The sequence below is a fragment of the Mytilus edulis genome, chromosome 4 (assembly GCF_963676685.1).
Source record: "Mytilus edulis chromosome 4, xbMytEdul2.2, whole genome shotgun sequence".
In the NCBI taxonomy this organism is placed as follows: domain Eukaryota; kingdom Metazoa; phylum Mollusca; class Bivalvia; order Mytilida; family Mytilidae; genus Mytilus; species Mytilus edulis.
Window position 1 is genome coordinate 41,709,644 of NC_092347.1, and position 20,600 is coordinate 41,730,243.

At 33.6% G+C, this 20,600-nt stretch overlaps 1 protein-coding gene across 1 annotated transcript; it reads right to left on the minus strand.

Moving 5' to 3' along the window:
* Positions 1 to 11,568: 11,568 nt before the first annotated feature.
* LOC139521385 (interferon-induced very large GTPase 1-like) lies at positions 11,569 to 18,909 on the minus strand. Its single transcript, XM_071314863.1, has one exon. It carries the CDS (start codon positions 18,907 to 18,909, stop codon positions 11,569 to 11,571), a length of 7,341 nt encoding a protein of 2,446 aa, XP_071170964.1.
* Positions 18,910 to 20,600: the final 1,691 nt, after the last annotated feature.

Here is a 20,600-nt window from a genome sequence, read left to right on the forward strand (position 1 = left end):
TGGATTGTTAACATATATAAGGGTTATGTGTAGTAGGTTTGTCACATAGTTCAACGTCACTATTGCCTGCTGGCCAAACTAAGCAAGTAATTGTACCCGAGGAAGAAGTAGGAATTACCTCTTTAACTGGCCAAAACAACTTAAGTCATAGACCCTCACGAAATTATCTTCTGAGGCTTGGGTTATTGTAATGTTACAAATTCTGACTTAAAGATTACCGGCCGGTCAAACTATGGTATATATAAGTTCATGTGTGACTGACCGGTTACTGTCACAACTTATGCTGTCAAACTCGAACGATTCTAGGCTATAAGTGCTGTTAGCCATTTTTATGTCATGGCTACTCCACTTCTACTACTGTGAGCAACAAAGAGACTACATCGGTTCTTTAGAGTAAATTGATATCGTCAAATTCTTGCAAAAAGCATATTCTATAAATTGGAATATATGGTGCTCCCTCTATAACTGTATTCTTGCAATTTCATAAATTCTGGCAACAATCACTTTGCTGTAATACAATGCTGATATTTCTCAGATGATATTGAAATACAATCGAAATACCCGTAAACACTTTCTAAAGGGTTGAAAAAGTCCAAATCTTTAAAAGCCGGATGAGGGTGAAGGTTGGTATTTATTAAAACGATTAAACCCGCTGCATTTGTTTTAACCTGTCCTAAATCCGGAAACTGATCTTGAGAAGTTGTCGTTTGTTGATGTGGTTCATCAGTGTTTCGTCGCGTTTCTCGTTTTTTATATAGATTAGACCGTTAGTTTTCCCGTCATTTTTAGACCCTTTTTAGCTTGCTGTTCGGTGTGAGTCAAGGCTCCGTGTTGAAGACCGTACTTTGAACTATAATGGTTTTTCTTTTTACAAATTGTGACTTGGATGGAGAATTGTCTCACGGACATTTATACTACACATTTTTATATCTATATACGTTGGGTTGGAATCGGGCTGAATGAGCTTTCTGAAAAAGCTAATAGACAATTATACTACATTTGAATAGTATTAGATAATATAAATGCACTGTTGAAAACTGTATGTTGACAATTTGTTGTCATTTGGTTAATAACATCCGTCACACGCATCTGCTCAAACCTATATGTTATACAGTGTCAATAGCCAGCACAGATTACAGTGGATTAAACACTAAACCCATCATTTTCATATCAGTCACACAACCGAAGATTCAAACGCAGACACACTCTAAAAAAAAATTGATTGTCGATGCCCACAAAATAAACTGCTTCATTGGTTTTTTTTGTTGAAGAATCAACTTCCACACGTCTGCAACAAGATGGTTCCCACTTGTGGAGCAGCATACGCCACCTTTTCTGGAGCACGGGTTTTTTTTTCGATTTATAAAAAATGAATGTCCTATTGATATCTTTTGCAACTCTTTTATCACCACGAATAACTATATCATGGCGACCAGCTTTTATTGGTAGGGAATTCGCAGGGACCAACTGATCATCGTCAGCAGACTAGAAGGCAAGACCGACTAAAACCGCAACTTACCATGAGCAGAGTGAGAAACACTTCCTCTGTGTTAACAGGCTTATCAATATTATAAACGAAGAACAATCTTTTCTAACTGTTATTTATTTCAAATATCTACAAAAAAGTTTTCAACAGAAAGAACTTAAAAGCAATTTCAGTGGTGGTTTATACCTCAAGTAAAAAAGAATAAGTCTCTTTTACATCAAGCAGATCAATAATCTGTATTTAAACATATAATCTAAGCATTGTTACATATTAATAAAATACAGTAATGTTTCTGTTAATGTTTTGAAATAATTAACCAATTGAGTTGAACTTTAGAGTCTTTCAGTATGAAATTCTTTCTTTAGGGAAAAAACCCACTGTTTCCTGTTATATTTAATTAAATAAAATTTGCAGAGTAAAAATACAATAAAATTAAGTAAACGTTATTTGATCCAAATCAAGTATGTTGAGATATCGACAAATATAATTGGAAGAACAAGTCTGTTCCGTAATAGAACAGCAAGATTTATAGATTATCGTTGATCATCTCAACGAGATTGATTTTCTCGCTTGAGCTGGTACAGCGAAAGTGAGAAAAGCAATCGATTTGAGATGACCAACGATAATCTGTTTATCGCTATTTTACCTATGACGACGTTGTCAATTTCATGTCAATTTCGTTAGCAACGCCACGTGGCCTCCTTAGTTTCTAGCGATAATTTTTCCATCTCAATCGAGAAGCATGATATGAAAATTATCACAAAAAAAGATCAAAGGAAAAATGCACAAAATAGCGATAATAATATGTATAACTCCTATATACAAGCTAGGTGATATAAGGTGCCGCTGGAATAGGCCACATTTTCAAGCTTGGAAATATGTGAATAGGTAGGGGAAACTATTAGAAATATTATGATGAGGTCAATAAAGTTCCAATAACTTCTTAATCTGTCATCTTTCTTGGTGGTCCCGGCTGTTTTTATCAACCAGCTTTCTTTCTGTTGACACTTTGGTATACTACTCTTACATTATACACTAAATGAACCCAAACACAATATATGGGTGGAGGTCACATTTTTACCTACGCAATATATAAACAGGTATACATTTTGCACATTTAACTAATATGAAAAAGTTTGGTAACAGGACCCCAGCGGCATAGCCTCTCAATTACATATCGAACCCCCCACCCCCTCCCCATGAGATGTCAAATAATTTTTGACATATGTTTCGCTCTGCAAGAGAGTGTGCAATGATCGACATTGTTTATCAATATTCACTGAAATATATGATTTTTATTCTCAATATCATTTGAACTCCGAGAACAAAACTAGAAGACATAATAGGTAAAAATATGCTAAAAAAGGGGAATAGCAGTCAACATTGTGTTATAATCTTAATCACTATAAAAAAAAATTTAAAAAAATGCCAATCAAGACATACAAAAAGGCATACAGACACAACACAAAGACAAGAATACAAAAATTTACCTTAGCACTATGAAATGAAGTGTAAGTACCGGGCCACAACCTATGCAATTGTTAAATATTCTTGTAACAGTGTAAACTGTCAGAGTGTACCATAAAATCTTGAAATCTTGTTAAATAGGACTAATTATAATACAAACATGCCATAACTACGATGAGAGCCATTTAGTCCGAGATCTGTGACAAGTAATTATTATACAGTGACAAAAAATAAAATAATGAAAATACCGAACTCCAAGCAAATTCAAAACGGATTTTTTTTTTATCTAATTGGCGAAATCAAAAGATCAAACACAACAAACGAATGGAAATTAACTGACATATGACTGATTTGGAACAGTCATTTCTTTATGTAGAAAATGGTGGATATTGTTAATAACCTGATTCCACCGTGCTACTCTATCATGGAGGCAAATTTTTATTGGTCATCGCCAGGAGAAGTAGTTAGTATTCTTTTAAAGAAGACCGACCAAAAACACAAGTGAGAGAAACACATTCTTGGGATTGGTAGTTTTTAAATTAGCATTGTTAATGAAGAAAATAAAATCTATATTAAATCATATTTTATAAACATGTATGTACAATAATAGAGTTCATGAGAGAGTACCTGATGACACAAGTAAAACATTATACGTATTCAAATTTAGATACAAACAAGAGTATCTCTTACATAATAAAAAAATCAATATTCGGAACGAAAATACGGAAGCCGATAAGGGCCATTCAAAAAAAAAAATTTATGTCGTAATTACGACATAGCATGTCGTAATTTCGACACAACATGTCGTTATTACGACATCGCTATGTCGTAATTTCGACATAACATGTCGTTATAACGACATCGCTTTGTCGTAATTTCGACAAATCATGTCGTAATAACGACATAACTATGTCGTTATAACGACATCGCTATGTCGTAATAACGACATCGCTATATATAAAAGAATATGTATTATGATTGCCAAGAGACTAAATGACGCAGATATTAACACCTATACGTCATCATAATGCCCCCAATAATTAGAAAAGCCCCCGCATAGTCAGCTATAAAAGAGGGAGGAAAGATACCAGAGGGAGAGTCCCCGAAATGCTGTGTTGCAGACAGTGTTATAATTCAATTATGAGCTCCCTTGGTAAAACTTCAAATTTCATATTTAATGCATTGTATTGTTAAATAATTTACATGAAGCTTAATAAGTATATATTTGTTAATTGCATAGCTTTTGCTTTTTGAATTCATTGGTTAAAGATATTTATTTATATTGTAAAGTTTAATATTTGCATCGTCTCAAAATCTTTGGTTACCTTCTTTGGATACCTTCAGTGAGAAACTTATATATGTTACAGATACCGATTTAGATTATCATGGCCCATAGTGCTAGGGCTGTGCAGTCACACAAAGCCGTTTAGATTAACAAATTACCGATGAATGCAGTCACACATGTTGAAAGAATGAAATATTAGAGGACTGAAATTGTACAACCATGTCAAGCCAAGCTCTCCATCTCCCTTTAAATAAGCGCAAACTACATGGCTTCTTGGTATTGAAGTATTGATAGCTCTATTTGTACATTCAAACGTTGGGCACGCGCGAGGTTCCTACAACCCCTAAGATTTAAAACAGAATCTTCGAAATTTCATCCGCAAAACAAAATAAAAATGTTAGAAAACACGAACCAATATTAAAACAAATTCAATATATGTTTTAAATTATGTTTTTATAGCTCTTGATCATCTCCTAAGTAATATCTAGTATATTTGAGGATTAAAAAAAGAAAGCTATGTGAAAAAACCGTTGTCCCCATCCAACGTTACATTTATGAAAAATGTTTTAACTCTTATGTATAGTGATCCTATTTCTTATTCTCTGATCTTCTTGTTTCTAGACAGGAACAACGACATGTGTCGGTTCTTTGTGGCGTTAAAGCCGTTTTTTTACCAAATTTCATTTGACTCGACTGCATATTATAGTAGAAAATGAAAATGAAATTTGAAAAAAAATAGGCAGGACAGAAGTTTTGAGTAAAAAAAAAAGGCAGGATGAGACAGTTGCAAAACAAAAACTCAGGATAACAATTTATGTGAAAAAAGTCAGGATAAACTAAAAAAAAAAGCAGGACCGGATAGAGTGAAAAATAAAAATGCAGGACAGAGATTACAACTAAAACAAAATGCAGGACAAATTTTTTCATCCTAGCCCCCCCATAAAAATCAAATGGTAGCTCCCTATAACCCACTTAACTGAAGGAAACTGAGGTCACCTTTACATGTGCATCACATAAACAATACAAATTTCATGAAGTCCTACATTTAAAATAAAGATGTTTGTGTATTACAATTATTGTAAACTCATGCAAAGTGTCTACAAAGGATTCATTCATTACAGGATTACCTCAGGTAACCATAATAATAACAACAAAGATAACCCATCTAACTCAAGTTCACTGAGGTCACCTTTTAATATATATATACATCACATACACAATACAAATCTATGAAGTCCTACATTTCAAATTAAAAAATTGTAGAGTTACAATACAAAGGTATACACTAGCAAAGTATCTACTAAGGATTCTTTCATAGCAGGGTTACCTGAGGTAACCCAACAATAACAACAATACAACCTATTTAACTCAAGTTAATTCAAATCACCTTTACATATACATCACATAAACAATATAACTTAAATGAATTCCTACATTTAAAAAGAAGAAGTTGGTTGATTACACCATAAATGGATATACTAGCAAAGTATCTACTAAATATTCTGTCATGACAGGGTTACCTCAGGTAACAAGTATTATCCATTCATATCAAGTTAACTTAAGTCGCCTTTCAGAAATAGCACATAAACAATACACATCTATAAAGTCCTACATTTAAAATAAAGAAATTGTCCGATTACAACATAAATGTTTACACTAGCAAACTATCTCAAAAGCATTCTTCATAATATGGGTACCTGAGGTAACCCCAGACATAATTACAAATATAACCCACTTAACTGAAGGAAACTGAGGTCACCTTTACATGTGCATCACATAAACAATACAATTTTCATGAAGTCCTACATTTAAAATAAATAAGTTTGTGTATTACAATTAATGCAAACACTAGCAAAGTGTCTACGAAGGATTCATTCATTACAGGATTACCTCAGGTAACCATAACAATAACAACAAAGATACCCCATCTAACTCAAGTTAACTGAGGTCACCTTTATATATATACATCACATAAACAATACAACGTTCATGAAGTCCTACATTTAAAATAAAGAAGTTTGTTTAATACAATTAATGTAAACACTAGCAAAGTGTCTACGAAGGATTCATTCATTACAGGGTTACCTCAGGTAACCATAACAATAATAACAAAGATAACCCATCTAACTCAAGTAAACTGAGGTCACCTTTATATATAAACATCACATAAACAATACAAATCTATGAAGTCCTACATTTCAAATTAAAAAATTGTCGAATTACAATATAAATGTATACACTTACAAAGTATCTACTAAGAATTCTTTCATAGCAGGGTTACCTGAGGTAACCAATACAAAAACAACAGAAACAACCTATTTAACTCACTAACAATAGAATACATAAAATATGAAATTTGGAGTTTTACCAAGGGAGCTAATAATTGAATAATAACACTGTCTGCCACACAGCATTTCGGGGACTCACCCTCTGGTAGCTTTCTTCCCTCTTTTATAGCTGACCATGCGGGGGCTTTTATAATTATCGTAGTACGGAAGCCGATAAGGGCCATTAAAAAAAAATTATGTCGTAATTACGACATAGCATGTCGTAATTTCGACATATCATGTCGTGATAACGACATCGCTATATATAAAAGAATAAGTATTATGATTGGCAAGAGACTAAATGACACAGAAATTAACAACTATAGGTCATCATAATGCCCCAAAGAATTAGAATTGCCCCCGCATAGTCAGCTATAAAAGAGGGAGGAAAGATACCGGAGGGAGAGTCCTCGAAGTGCTGTGTGGCGGACAGTGTTATTTTTTAATTATTAGCTCCCTTGGTTAAACTCTAAATTTCTTATTTAATGTATTTTTTTGTTAAATAATTTACATGAAGCTTAATAAGTATATATTTGTTAATTACATAGCTTTTGCTATTTTAATTCATTGGTTAAAGATTTTTCTTTATGTTGTAAAGTTTGATATTTGCATCGTCGCAAAATTTTTGATTACCCTCTCTGGATACATTCAGTGAGAAACTTATATATGTTATAGATTCCGTAGAAATTGAAACTTGAATTAATGTAAAGGACTACATAGCCAGCCAAGACTACATTTTACCACAAGGTTATAGTCAACCGCTAATGCAAATTAAGCATTCCATCTTAATTTTAATAAGCGCAAACTGCATGGCTTTTTTGTAATTAGGGTAATTTGAAGTATTGATTGCTCTAAATTACTTTCAAATGTTGGGCACCATGTTCCTACAACACGTAACACATAAAATGCGGTGTCAAAGAGGGTTTTACATTGTTGGTTTATTCTGGTTCTGTTCGTTTTGTGATGTCATTTTATCAAAAATTACCTCGAGTTGTGGAAATCGATTTGATAATGTTTACGCTTTAAGTTTTTTTAACTAAAAATGCAGTACTGTCGCAATAAAAGCAAGAAGGAAAGATGGGACGGAAGTACATGTATACGGTTTTCCATAAAAAAAAATTATCATAGGATGTTTAACTTTCAAGGTGCATAGCATCCAGTGTGATATCATCTGTCATTGTAGATTTTCTATATCTTAATTCAACCATAATACAAATATATCTGACACTGCAAATAAATCGAACATTTTTACCCTTGGTTAAATTTGAATAGAATTGTATTTCCCTGGCACATATGTTGTCGAAATACACCCCTTCAATAACTTGAACCTTAGCTTGAGAATTATTTCTCAAGTAAGTCATTTTGACTTCAGATATATACATTTTAAAATATAGTAATCAACTCCTGGATCGTCCGCGAAAACGGCAAATATAATCCTGGGTTTTTATTAATTCGATGAAACGGGTTTCGTCGCTGTTGGGGATTTGTCTTTCAATTACCTCCATTTCATGCACAAGTTTATATTCGGACGAAAAGTTCCGGCTTGCGCTAGTACAGGAATTGCTTTCATCACGACAGTTATACCATGAATAGCAGGACAAATCACGAAGTAAAACATTCCGTTAACTGGTGTTAAGTCTTTTAATACTGGTGATTGCACCTTACTGAAGTGACGAATTTAAATGATCTATTTCGGAGTACTTCCGTAACATAAATTTCCTTTCGCTTTTTACATTTAGAGGACTGTCTTGGTGTCTCAAATTTGTCTTTGCAAAAGTTGGACGAAGTTCATGTAATGGGATTTTTTCCCAATTTCAAATTTTCTTATATAACTCGTTAAAAGCTTTATAGTTTTTCGAGTAATAAAAAATGCAAAATTTAACCTGTGTCGAACCTATGTTCTCGGGCGGAGTCTTTAGCAACATGCGCTTTTTTTCCGGCAGCAATCATCAACCTCTTTTCCAAATTTCATAAACGATTTGTTTTAATTATCATGAACATTTAATTGACACTTAAGCACATGTAACGTCGGAAATTAGCGTCTTTAGGATCTTAGACGTTTTTAGATGTTTGGACAAATTGGCTACCGTTTTGTAATGTATAGAAGCATTTTATTCCTTTAAGACCCAAATATGTAGTTGATAACTTGGCATTTTTTACTTCTCGTGTATCAAACTTTTGTTTTGATCAATTATAAAAAAATACGCGTTATTTGCTTTGAAAAATGAAATATCAACTTGGACAAAATGACTACCGTTTGAAAAACGACTGTGTAGAGAAGATTTTATTGAATCAGCAATATTTGAACTCACATGAGGCAAATATTTGTACTTTTGTTAGTTATTATTATTGTCTTACTCTTTTTTCATTTTCTGCTTTTAGTCGTTGAGTTAATTTTATTCCAGCTTAATATGCAGCCAGCGAGTCAAATGAAATTAGGTAAAATAACGGCTTTAACGCCAAAAAGAATCGACACATGTCGTTGATCCTGACAAGAATCAAAAAGATCGGAGAATAAGAAAAAGGATCACAATACATGAGAGTTAAAACAGTTTTTCATAAAATATTATGTACCGTTGGACATCCGGTTTTTTTTCACAACTGCTTTCTTATTTTAATCCTCAAATATACTAGATGTTACTTAGAATATGATCAAGAGCTGTAAAAACATAATTCAAAACATATATTAAATTTGTTTTAATATTGGTTCGTGTTTTCTAACATTTTTATTATTTTTGTTTTTGCGGACGAAATTGCGAAGATTCTGTTTTAAAACCTAGGGGTTGTAGAATCATCGTGCCCTACGTTTGAAAGTAGAAATAGGGCAAACAATACTTCATTTCACCCTCATTACAAGAAGCCATGTAGTTTACGATTATTTTTAAGGAGATAGAAAGAATTGCTTGCCTTGGAAGGACATGTCCACTTCCCTTATAAAATTTCAATTTCGACAACTTGGCAATGTTTGTATCGATCATTATTTTTTTTTATCTTTATTCAATTCTTCAACATATATATACAACAGATATATTACATATTACACAAAAGTATCACAAGGCAACGTTTTAATTATTAACACATATATATCTATCATTTTTGTTTATCTGTATTATCATATATATCTATCATGTCTTGCAGTAAATCTTCTGTACGACCGATATTGGGATCTATAAAATATATATGCTTCTCACTGAAGGTATCCAAAGAAAGTACCCAAAGATTTTGCGACGATGCATATACCAAACTTTAAAATAGAATGTCTCCTTTTATCTGTACATAACCTTTCAAACATATATCAACAATGTGCTATGACATAAATGTGCTATGAAATGATTTTTTAAACTTTTAACCATAAAGAATGACTTTAACTCTGCCAGGCTAAACCCGGATAAAAGATTGGGATGTTATAAATATAAAAAAGCGCAAATGTCCTATGTAAAAAGCGCAAAAGTCCATTTTTAAAAAGCGCAAATGTCCTATGTTTTGAAGCGCAAGTGTCCACAAAATACGCAAATGTCCTATGAAAAAGCGCAAACGTCCCGTGCCGTTCAAATGTGTCTGTTTGAACCCGTCGAACTGGAACTTATCAATTATTGGTAATATTAATTATTTGAAAAACATAAGGTCCTGGAATGGAGTATTTTTTAATCAACAGCATTGTCCTATATTAGTTATAAATAAAGTTAAATTCTTTAATTAGCTGTTTTACGTCATGCCCGCTAACAAATTGGCAACTGTACCTATACGCCTTATGTTTAGTCCAGATTTTTAGTATTCGTATTCTTATCTTAGAAAGTCTTACTGATTAAAATACTACAATGGGTAACAATTTGACAATTTAGTAGTGTCAACCCTGTGATTATGACCCGTGTATATAGCATATTAATCATGAATACACCGTTTGGTGGTGTGCCTGTCAGATGCAGAACATACAGATAAGGTAATAAGTAACTGGTGAATATACTATTGGTATCGGTATCGGACTCAACCCGGAACTTCCTAATTATTCGCAATATTAATTACGTGGAAAACAAAAGAGCCTGGAGTGGTGTAATTTTTAATCAACACCTTTGTACTTTATTAGTTATAAATAATGTTGAATTCTTTGACTCGTCGTTTTTACGTGATGACGGCTGACAAATTGGACCTCGTAATTTTAGTATTATTTAAGTATTATAGATATACTTATTAAGCTTCATGTAAATCATTTAACAATAAAATACATTAAATATGAAATTTGGAGTTTTACCAAGGGAGCTAATAATTAAATAATTATACCACTGTCTGCCACACAGCATTACTCTCCCTCTGGTATCTTTCCTCCCTCTTTTATAGCTGACAATGCGGGGCTTTTCTAATTATTGGGGGCATCATGATGACCTATAGTTGTTAATTTTTGTGTCATTTAGTTTTTTGCCAATCATAATACATATTTTTTAATATATAGCGATGTCGTTATTACGACAACGCTATGTCGTTAAAACGACATAGTGATGTCGTTATTACGACATGATATGTCGAAATTACGACAAAGCTATGTCGTTATAACGACATGTTATGTCGAAATTACGACATAGCGATGTCGTAATAACGAGATGTTATGTCGAAATTACGACATGCTATGTCGTAATTACGACATATTTTTTTTTTTGAATGGCCCTTATCGGCTTCCGTAGCTTTATCAAAACAATCTTAAAAGATAAAAAAACAGATATATGTATATGTTTCTGATAATGTTTTGAAAAAATTAACAAATAGATTTGAACTTCAGGGTCTGTTAGTGTACCTTTCCGTCTTTTGTAAAAAAAAAAAAAAAAAAAAAAATATCGATTGAATTAGCTTTTGTACTATCCGAATAAATTGTGATAACATACCTCCATAAAAAGTAAGGGGGTCTAAGTGAGGGGGAGTCTAAACATTTGATGCACTCAAACCGGTGATATTTTTAAAATGTTTTTCCAACAACAGTAAACATTGCTTTTCACATTTGGTTGATGTTTGTTTCAACTAGCCTCTAAAGTGATACTGTTGATGGCGTCCTCTTTTGAAAATCTTTTCCAATGATCAGGAATGGTGATGGGCATTCCATATTGTTTTTCTAAGCATTGCTGGTATTCGCAGCAAAACCTTTTCCAGTAAACTGACGTTTCGGGATATGGAGGAATATCCCAACCTGGATATATTGTTTTATAATCTTTAAAATTTATATATTTATCCTCGTGTGTGAATGTGGCTGATCCTTTGGATACACATATATTGCAAAATACTTCAGATAGTTTTTTTGTTTTTATCCAGTATCTACCACATACTCCCTGAACCCTATGAGAAGCGCATTTATGGAGACCATCCTTCAAATGATCTTTTTGAGCATTTATGCAAGGCTCATAACAAAAAGGACACTTGGCATGACATCCCCACAAAATGTCCATCATTTTATCGTATGGACTATGTACCCATTCAACTTGATCGTCCGATTTGACTTGGAAATTGGCCAAAACTGATTCTTTAAATCCGTCTATTTGTTTATCTATAAACAAATCAATAAAAGTTTGTGTATTTTGTAAATGTGATTCCACCTGAGAAAAGGACGAGCTTGAAATTGTAATTCCAACTTTGGCTTGCAAGTTTCTACGAAGAAGTTCTGTAAATGACGAGGTTGACAAATTTTCATCGTATTGAAGAAGGTCGTACATAACATCAGATACTGCTTGGAAGTCAATATTCGCTTGTTCTTCTGCAATTCTATAATATTTTATTTCACCATCATTTTTATTGAAAAACGTTTCGCAAGTTCTGTTCTTTAGATATGATCCTGCAAATGCTTGAGGATGATTAATGTATCGAAGGTAATCATTAAAAGATTTTCCTTTCTCTAGATCAGTTAATATTTGCTTTATCAACTCCCACTTAGAATGACTAAATATTCTTAAAATATCCTCTGCTACCCTAGTTGGAATTTGCCTACGAATGTGTTCGACGATTGCAGTTGACAACACTTCCTTAAAGCAGTATACTGCAATTGAATCCTTAGAGGCAGACTTGACCATCATATGGAAAATTTCCCATGCTTTTACTTTATGCTGCTCTACTTTAGATTTAAGACTAAATTTTTGATTGTATCTTTTATTCAAATCTGAAAGCTTATTTTTTAAATAGAAAGAAGTATGAGTTATAACAAAGCTTTCGTGAGTTTTTGTCAATTTAAACGGGTGTGTTTTTTGTTTATTGTGATCTAATATATCATGTACAATAATGGTAAAAATTTTCCTCACGAATGTTGAATCAAATTTTACTTTTGTAGTCGAAGAGAACTTATCTATCTCGTCGTCGATAGTTTGAAAGGTGAAATTTGCGCTGATAATGGCTTGCATTCGAAGGTGATTGATAAGTTTAATGTTGTCTGGCCCTGTCCATAAGTGTTTACAAGACTTCCGAATTTCAAGATGTTCTTTAGCATCTATATCATAAATACTTATGCTTCCGTCTAATTTCTTCATCCTCTCAAACATCGGTAATTGATGACATAATTTATTTTGAAAGTGTTCTATAAGTGATATTTTGTCCCGAAATTTGTCACACAAAATCTTATCTATTTCAGAGTGGATTGATTGTGTGGTGTCTTCAGTATCGTCTGTCGTAACATCTGCAACAATGTCAGACCATGCTAATAAAAATCTTTGCTCAATTATGTCCTTCTCGGGAAGTCTGCCTCTAAACTCACAAGCCAATTTTTTTGCCATATTATACGCCTTTGTTTCAAAATCAGCTATTTGATCATCTTGGATTAATCTGAACTTTGTTTCCTTAGCTAAAAGAAGCAAACGTTTATCTGCATTTGGTATAAGTCTATCATAAAGTTCTTTCAATTGAGATCTTTTGTTGTGTTTCCATTGTATAACTATGTCCTTTTTCTCATCTATTTCAAAAAAGTTTTCTAATTTTTCGTCTAGTTCTATTAATTTTGAATTAGTTACTCGTCTCATTTTTGTTTCTATAGTTGTCAACACATTCTGAAGTATAATTTTTGAGGGTGAATATTCGAGTTGATTTTGCAACTCAGTACTACACTCATTGCATACATAGTCATTTATATACGTTTCCAATTCAAACGAAATCTCCTGAAACTTACTTTGAATCCGCATATAAGCCTTCAGTTCTAAGTTGTTTCGAAAACTAAATACAAAATCATCAGCTAAAAGACCCTTCCAGAGGTCTCTCATTCGAGTAACAGTTTCTGATAGAGTGAAATATGTGTTTCTATCAGGAATAAGTCTGGACAGAACTGAATCTTTGACTTTTTCTGCATGTTCACTATAACCAAGATTTACCGGTGCCATAGGAGGACTTCCTTCCCATAGACCAGGAAAATATATGACGTCGGTGTCAAGATTAAAATGTAGGATGTCACTAAAAAGATGGATATCTTGTACATTTTCCTGTTCGGCTGCTTCTTTAGTTCTTTCGTTTAGTTCATCAACTAGGTTTTGTCTCTGTTGTAACATTTTGTCACTAGCATCTGATGCAGCAACATTTTGGTGAACAAAAATACACCGTTTTTTTAGTTCAGATGTTTTATTTACAGTTCTTAGGCGCATTAAGGCTTGAACTACTATTCCTAGAATATCAGTAAGCTCTATTGTGTTTTCTCCATTGATGTTTATCAATATAACATCTCCCATCCCAATGACATATGTTGCTAGCTCATTGTCATGATCGTACCTTGTGTCTTTAAGTTCTGGAGCACGTATACCCTCAGTATCAACTACTAAGAGATACTCATAGTTCTTGTTGTCTTCGACTGGCAAAAGCTGCACATATACCCCACGTGTACAGCGTCCAGCGCACACAGAAAATTGGAGTCCAAACATAGTATTGAGTAGCGTTGATTTACCAGAGCTCTGGATTCCCAACACCGATAGAATTAAAACCTTTTTGTCACCAACAATGCGCATAATGTGACAAAATACTGCTTCTATCCACATCAAAGGAACGTACCCTACGTCCCCATTCATCAATTCAAATGATTCTCCTTGCAAAAGTAAATTTGCAACAACTTCTGGAATGCTGTCTAGATAATTTAACTCAGTTTCTGATAAATTAGATTTTTGAAACGACATTGCCTCATATACTTGACCCAATTCTCGAAGCAAATGTTCTAATCCAAACGATGTGTCTGCTAGATTTTTTTCACATGCTTTGAACTTGTCCTTCATAGAATTACTCACTGTGTTGTCAGTTTTTTGTGCTTGTTGAATTGTGCCCCACATTTGCTTATACTTTTCCCTTTCTCCAGGAATTACCTCTCTGGACCTGCGATCCAAAAACAGTTTAAGATATCGTACAAAAATAACATAATATTCATCTGACTTGTATAATCTTCTTATGCTTTCCAGAAAGGTTTTGATAAACAGAAGGGCTTCATTTTGGGTGAACGTGTTTGCCTGCTCCTTTCGTTTTTCCTTCACCTTATTCAATAAATCATCAATTTTTGTGTTTCCCAATTTTTCTGACGATTTACTTGCTGTTTTTAGTGCATTTGTCAGAGACAGTAAAAGCTCGCCTTGAAGTGGAATGACAATTTCTTTAACGTGAGACGACTTTTGTGGTATAAGGTTCATTAGCTTTTCTGCCATATGCCTATATTTGGTGTACATCTTTAAATCCTCATCAACAATTACACCAGGTAACCTTAAACTTGCAACTCTCTTTGAAAAAGATTGATTGTCTTTTAATTTCATTTGTGATAGTAAATTCGTTTCTTCTGGTTTCTCGTTTAAAAGTGATTTCTTGTTCAGTAACTTTGATATGCTATCATTCAAATCCTTGCACATCTTATCAAGGTTTATCTTAACATCCCGAAGTGCTAAACAACACATAAGAGTGGTCTTTTTGTCCACACTATTTCTTTGTCTAAATTGATCGCATAATTCCTTAGCCTTATGGTTGCTTTCATTCTGGCCATCAAATGCAAATATGATTCTACTATCTGGTGAAGTAGTTATTCGTGTTTTGAGGAAGGATTGTGTCCATTCGTGATCTAACATTTTAATAGGAAGCATGACTACAATAACTGATGATAGTTTCAACAAAAAATTTACTTGGCTTGTGTGCTGAAAAGCGTCTCCGCGCAAATTCAGATAAAAAACACTCCTATCAGCTGATAAACACCAAGCTGACTCTATTGTTCCATTACTAATGACACGACATGATGTCCCAAGGGAACAATTTCTGTGGTGATAAGCGTCATGTCCTTTTTTTGATATCATTTTATTTATGATTATCGATTTAGACATAGATATTTCTCCAAGACGTATTACTGACACAATCGGCGATGTCACATCTGCAGCAGACATTTCTTTATGTGTTGAATTTGTTCGTTCTTCTACAATGCTGAGTCTGGTAGACCAGAGATTCACAACAAGGCTGTCTTGATGGTTGATGACAAGTGGGAAGGCTAGTTTACATAACGACATCTTTTCCGCAAACAACTGTTTCAGAAGAGGGGAACAACACTGATAAACAATTACAGTAAGATCTAGTGGATGTATTGCAACTTTTATAAGACTTTCTTGAATACTGTCTGAATTCCAAGGATCATCATTTGTTTCGGAACCTGTCTCATTCAGATCGTCTAGTAGCTCTTCTAGGAACTCATCCCTTGACCTCACACTACATGAAATTATTCCTTTAAGAAAAAACCACGGTATGCTTTTTAAATTAGAATTTTGGGATGTTTTAAGCTTAACTACATCGTGCAACTGAATTTTATCTGGATAATAATTATTCAGACCCAACTGAGAAAGTAGAGACAAAAACGAACTGTGGTCATCGTATGTATGCAGGATTTTAGTTTTGTTCTGGATTAGTGGATTTTGCACAATATTTTCTTCCGTGGAAATAGCAGGTAAAAGACTTTCTTTTTTCTTGGTTTCAAAGCGCTTTAAGTTAACCTCAAATATATTTAACTTTGATTGTGACGCATTCTCTTGGCAACTCAAAAGTTCCTTGAATTCTTTGGTATACCTTCCTGAATTACTTATCGGAGAAAGATATATTTCAAATATACTTTTCTCATCTTTGTCGATGTTTTCCGTACCTCTAAGATTTTTAATGAACAGATTTACTATACAAGTTTCTACCTCGATTCTTGATTTTGCTGGAACAGTGTCTTGCATCTGAAGTAATAGTTTGACTTCATCTTTAATATCATCAACATATGTAACATAGAGACGTCTAGAAAAAACCGATTTCAAAATATCAAAACCAAAAGGTAAAAGTACTGCCGTCATTAAAATGATATCAAGAAATGTTTCATTTTCTTTCATGTTTATCAAACACCTTTTGCAAATCTCTTGGAACTCGGTTGTAATATAATCAGCATTAGTCGATTGCTGTAAATTGTTGCATTTTATATACGGTACAAATTTTGTTTCTGTGATAAACACAAAACTTTGCAGATCTTTAATTTCATTCGAAAATCTTGAATGGGTCACTGATGTTTTGTCTGGAAGTAACCATGCTGAAACTGAATAGCACGCAGACATTTCTTCCGGACAAAAAGGATGCAAAATTTGCCTCATGGTATGTTTAACCAGCTGGACGGTTGTCTCATCGAAGCGTTTTTTCTGTTGCACAATTCTTTTGAAAAATGTTTTGATTGTTTCATTGGTTATAACAAAAGGATCTCGCTCTAGTTTAAGAACTTCTAACCTCAGTTTTTTTACTGTATTTAGATTCTGTAGAATTAGATAACAATTTGCAATGTTTGGTTCTTCTTTCTGCGACCACTCTTTTAGTTCCTGCATTGTAAATTTCAGTTTGGTTTGCAAATCTTTCGCCTGCGTGAAGTCTTTGTTTAGGATGTTCTTTTTATTGACCCACGCCTCATTTAACATACATGACAGACTTTCACTATTTACAAAATCAGTTGTTTGAGTGCACACTATGTCCCATATTCCAACAAGATCACCTCTGTCTAGTAAAGACCATGTGCTGTTGAAAGACAAAAGTCCATATCTCCAGATATGGAAGTTTTCTACTTCAGTAGGCCCACCAACTTTGTTTATATGTAAGGTGGTATGACTATTATCCTGCTGATTAAGTTGAAGTTTTGATTTTTCCTCTTCAGACACATAATCACTGGAAGCTGCAACACCTGCATTTTTTGGTCCAAACGACATGCCAGCGTTTACATAACCTGTTAGAATTGTTGTAAGTGCTTCGCTTGTTTTCTTTTCATCAGACTTTAATTCACTCTCATAAGTTGCTTTCCATTTGTATGTGCCCCCGAATTCTAGCGTTCCCATATTTACGAAGGAACCAAATTCTTTAAAGAATCTTAAACATTCTGCATGGATAAATTGAGTGCTGTTCTCTAATGAGATAAGTTCTTCGATATCTTTTAATCTAGATATAGCTTGTGGCGTTAAACAAACCTTATCTGGTGTCATTTCAAACGATTTTACCGGTATCGTACAAGATTTTTCTCGACAAAAATATGTCTTTTGGGTAATCCGCTGTTTGTTTTCTTTTTTTTCTTTTTGTCTGTTGAAATTTGCCCCTATTTCAACCGATGCGGCCAAATACGAAGCTTTCAGTTTGCCTGACAACGTCACACCTAAAGTTTCCACATTACGAGTATACTCGTCGTACTTTTCAAATTCATTAAACGTTTCTGTGTTATCCATTTGAGTCATAATACTTTGTTTTAAGCATACACTATCTTTGTCTTTAAGTTCGAGTACCGTCCTAGATTTTTTATAGTTATTGTTTAAGTTATCTAGATATATGCCAGACAGGGCAAGGCCCCCGGATGCATTTTCAATGACCGCATGATTTGATAATTGTGTCCTATTTACAGTTTTCTGAAGTTCGTCAAAGTGAAGAGAAACGGAGTCAACAAAGGCATTCAACCCCTCTTTTTCTCTTGGCACTTTAAAGTCAACTTCGTTCATTCCAATTGTTTGTTGTAGTATTTTCATTTTTTTTTCATTCTCTGACGACTGTTTGTCATCGTACACCGACTTGTCATCTTTTAATCTCTTTATCATGTGGATTAGCTCTTTCATTTGTTCATGCGTAAATTCTTTTTTTAGTAAAGTATTCAAGGCTTCCTTCTCCCAATCATGTTCGGCATACGATTGCAACTTTTTTATTTCATCTTTTGTCAGATATTTCAGCTGGATTACACGTGTAACACTAAAACTTTCTCTTAGCACTTTAATCCATTTTTCTTTTTTTGGGCCGAAATCAATCAAATGACGAACAAGATCCCCATCCTCATATTTTTCCTTCACAATACTTTCGGACAATTCGTCCTGACTGTAATTTTCCGCTTTTTCCATCAAGTCTATCTACAAAATATGTAACTATGTTCTCACCAATTTGGAGATGTATTTGATAGCAGCATTGGCGAACAGAAAGAACGATAGCAGATGAAATAATTGTCTCTTTATGAACTTTATACAAAAGAGCTGGATTGCTTGAAATTGCAGAATTGAACGTAGCACATAATAGGATCAAGAATTAGTGGTGTTCCTCCTTAAACTATAATAGATTGTGCCAAGTAAAATATTTATTTAGAGTAATTATTTTATCTAATAAAGAAAAAACACAAAAATACTGAACTAGCATAACTATTAACACAAGCATACCTTAACTTTTCACTTTGGTTTAAAATGCAGTGTTATTATTTTTCTAACGGAATGATCGTTGTTAACAATGAATATATACAACTTGATTTGATAACTGAACGTCAATTAACATTTTGAGCTATATCAACTATAAAAAAAAAATGATTCACGTCTGTTATATTTGTGTTTCGTGAACTTTTTTTTTTAAATTAGGCCGTATGTTTTTTTCAATTGGATGTGTCATATTTTTCATGTCTGTTGAAGCCGACTATACAGTATATTTTTTTCTGAAGGCCGTAGGGTTGCCTCTAATTGCTTACATCTGCTCTTTTAAACTTTGGTAGATAGATGTCGCATTGGCAATCATCCCATATCTCCGTATTGTTGTATTCTTTTTACTTACCTATCCGTAAACAATGAAAATAAACAAAAATGCACTTTAGAAAGACTTCCCACGGATATGTTGGTTATCTTGCATAATCCTTCAAGCAGTTCAAAATATGCGAATTAATTGCAAATATGCTTCATTGTTGACACCTAAAATAAAAATGCACTATGTCGATATTCTCAAGTTATTACCCTTAAGTCATCATTACACATTATTGGTGGTCGTAGAAAAACCGATATAGTGTAACCATGTCGAGATACAATTGAGCTTAAAACCACTTGTGCTTAAAACCTTAATATCAAAACTGTAAGGATGACGGACAAAATCATAAAGACCTTATAAACAAGCTTTTTTTAACTGTAATGTGAATATTTCATCATAACATAGCCGAAAGACTGAGTGAGCTTTTATCATCACTTGACTACCGTCGTCCGCCGTCGTCGTTAACTTTTAAAAAAATGATCTCTTATGAATCTACTTGGGAAAATTCAACAAAACTCGCCCATAATCATCATCAGCGTATTTAGTTTTAAAATTTTGTACGATGACTCCGATTGCTAACCAACATGGCTGACATTGCTAAAGACAGCAGTTAATAGTAAAATGCAAATTGTGTGTGTTTTATGATTAAAAAAATTGAGAATGGAAATGGGGAATGTGTCAAAGAGACAACAACCCGACCAAATAAAAAACAAACAACAGCAGAAGGTCACCAACAGGTCTTCAATGTAGCGAGAAATTCCCGCACCCGGAGGCGTCCTTCAGCTGGCCCCTAAACAAATATATACTAGTTCAGTGATAATGAACGCCATACTAATTTCCAAATTGTACACAAGAAACTAAAATTTAAATAAAACAAGACTAACAAAGGCCAGAGGCTCCTGACTTGGGACAGGCGCAAAAATGCGGCGGGGTTAATAGTATCAAAAGTACCAGGATTATAATTTTATACGCCAGACGCGCGTTTCGTCTACATAAGACTCATCAGTGACGCTCAGATCAAAATAGTTAAAAA